This window comes from Fusarium oxysporum, chromosome 15 (genome assembly GCF_000149955.1).
Source record: "Fusarium oxysporum f. sp. lycopersici 4287 chromosome 15, whole genome shotgun sequence".
Lineage (NCBI taxonomy): Eukaryota > Fungi > Ascomycota > Sordariomycetes > Hypocreales > Nectriaceae > Fusarium > Fusarium oxysporum.
The window spans coordinates 1,833,178-1,835,407 of record NC_031000.1 but is presented as its reverse complement, the minus strand read 5'-3'; the positions used below and the strand labels follow the sequence as shown (position 1 = coordinate 1,835,407).

Sequence of the window (2,230 nt, the reverse complement as noted above, 5' to 3'; positions counted from 1 at the left end):
AGCGCCCTCTGAGGTCGCATTAGGAGTTGTCACATTGCCAAGGTGTACAAGTAGATCAACTAAGACAGAACAATATGAGATGTGGACGAATCGGAGCAAGAGCGGGTCAGCCGCCGTCCCAGTGATGTAGCCACCACGTTTCTTTTGGCTTGCAGGTGAGAGAACAGCACTAGACACATCCAGGCGTTGGCAGGCAAGCCCGATGCTCCATGGATCCACTCCTCATATTTCTGGGGCACTCCGATAGGCTATTGACGCTTAGTCGCTGCTGCATATTATCAAGATACAGTGATGAGCATGGTCCATGGTGTTCAAGCTGCACGGTTCGTTCTGGTCAAACAGCTGGTAGATGAGACATGCAGCAAGAACCTGCAGCTCACTCTGGCATCACGGATATAGCTGGTATCCCCCTAACCCCCTCGACAAATGGCGAACCATTCTCTCCTCAAGTTGCCTTTATCTTTGGTTTGCAATGGGCTGGCACGACGTCCTCGATATTGTGATGTTCTTCCTGCCGTTGGCACAGCAGTATCGAGGATTTGACCATCTGCTGCTCATCTGGCTACCTTTCACCCAGCATCACACAATGATCCTCAACATCCTATGGGCATTACTACCTGCAAAGACAAAGCTAACCTCTGGCTATATCTTGCCCTGGTTCAAAGTAAATCTAGAGCCGGAGAATCCACTACTTGCTTTTCTATACCGGCATTCAAACGTTCGTCTGGTTTTCAAACCTGACGAGGTTCATTTCAGGCTCGAAATCAAAGTCTTTCAGTACACGGTAATGATATGGTGGAACCTGTCCAATACAATTACAACTGCCCGCAGTTTCTCCTTATACCCCCTCATACATCTGTCAGCATGGACCATGGCTGGACTAGGAAGAGCTTTGTCCCTTCTAGCTTTCGAAAGCTGGAAGGTCAAGAGCCCGAGATCAAAACAATGGAATCCGAAGAAAGGTTTGGACTCGATCGCCCCTCGGTACTATCGCTCATCTATAGCAGGCAAGAACAAGAATAAAGGAATAAAAGACATCACCAACACTAGTGACGACGAAAGTCTGCCTCTTCCTTGTCAGACAAGCCAAACTGCTCTTGTAACTGGGACAGCTAGCAGAGCCATCTCCCGGTGGGCCCTTAAAGTCCGACAGCTTCCTGGTTACTTGATACAGGCTCGCAAGCGATTTCCAGTCAACGACAAGACATTGCCTTACGAGCACCAGGCTTGTCGGCCGGAGGCTCTGGTGAATCCCTTGACAAATCGAGGAAGGCCTCACGAAACCTCTTCTCAGGGCTTGCCTATTTTCCAGCAGGATCAAGAGTCCAGTGCAGGTGGCACTATTGCGTAAGAATGGAATACTTAGTGGGACGGAGGGAAGAGATGTCCAAAGGTACACATTGCCGTGGCTTCAATTGTACCATCACGACACAATGACTGTGTGGGTTTTAGAGGAAGTTATTGTACCGAGGTTAGATTGCACCTGGGTTGGTGTGGCATGTACAAGAAAAAACAGATTCATGACTACAATCGCTTGAAATGATGTGATGCGGAGAAAGAACGAGCTTTTCCACGGATTTATGATTGCAGTGCCTGATATTGGTGATAATCAAGCAGCAAAATAAAGAGAGACTTATACTGTTCAGAAAGACTTCTATGGTATCCCGTTACACCTTTATCTTCCGATCTATATAGTATCTTACCTTTTGTCTTCCGTGACCGCTGTAGAATTAAGTGCTCCGTATAGCAGCGTCCTTTATCTCCAAAACCTGTACACCAGGTTTGAGGTTGCTTGAAATATTTTACGATCCTTAGCTTGATACTGTGTAAAATTATGGGCTGTTCGTCTAAGCGCTGGCATTGAGCGCATTAGGTTAATGTCTCGTCGCTGAGAAGATTTCCGACTCGCTGTCTCCCCTTTAACTCTATATGGGTCTATGATCTGTCAATCTGCCGAAAATTAGTTCTACAATACAAGGCTGTGAAGGTGTCTTGAATCTGGGGTACTGAAGAAAGTGAAGTCGGTTGATTGGAGGTGGGTCACGGAAGGGACGGAGGGACCGCAGGCCCTAGAAGCTCAAAGTTACCAGTTAGATAGAGTTTCTCTAAAGTCTGATGTTGTAGCAGACAGAAATGGTGGCTTGTTTACTGAAAGCGGGGTAAATCATCACTTTGATAACCGCTGTGTCGTAGGCCAAAGTGACCATGGTTCCTCACAACGACGATCATT

At 47.2% G+C, this 2,230-nt stretch overlaps 1 protein-coding gene across 1 annotated transcript; it reads left to right on the top strand.

Annotated features, from left to right (window-relative positions):
* Positions 1-630: 630 nt before the first annotated feature.
* Positions 631-1,529, top strand: FOXG_22029 (uncharacterized protein). The gene has a single exon (XM_018402411.1). It carries the CDS (start codon positions 788-790, stop codon positions 1,349-1,351), a length of 564 nt encoding a protein of 187 aa, XP_018255793.1. The 5' UTR covers positions 631-787; the 3' UTR covers positions 1,352-1,529.
* Positions 1,530-2,230: the final 701 nt, after the last annotated feature.

Coding starts and splice junctions, on each gene's coding strand:
- FOXG_22029 (XM_018402411.1), top strand. CDS start 788: ATGATATGGTGGAACCTGTCCAATACAATTACAACTGCCCGCAGTTTC.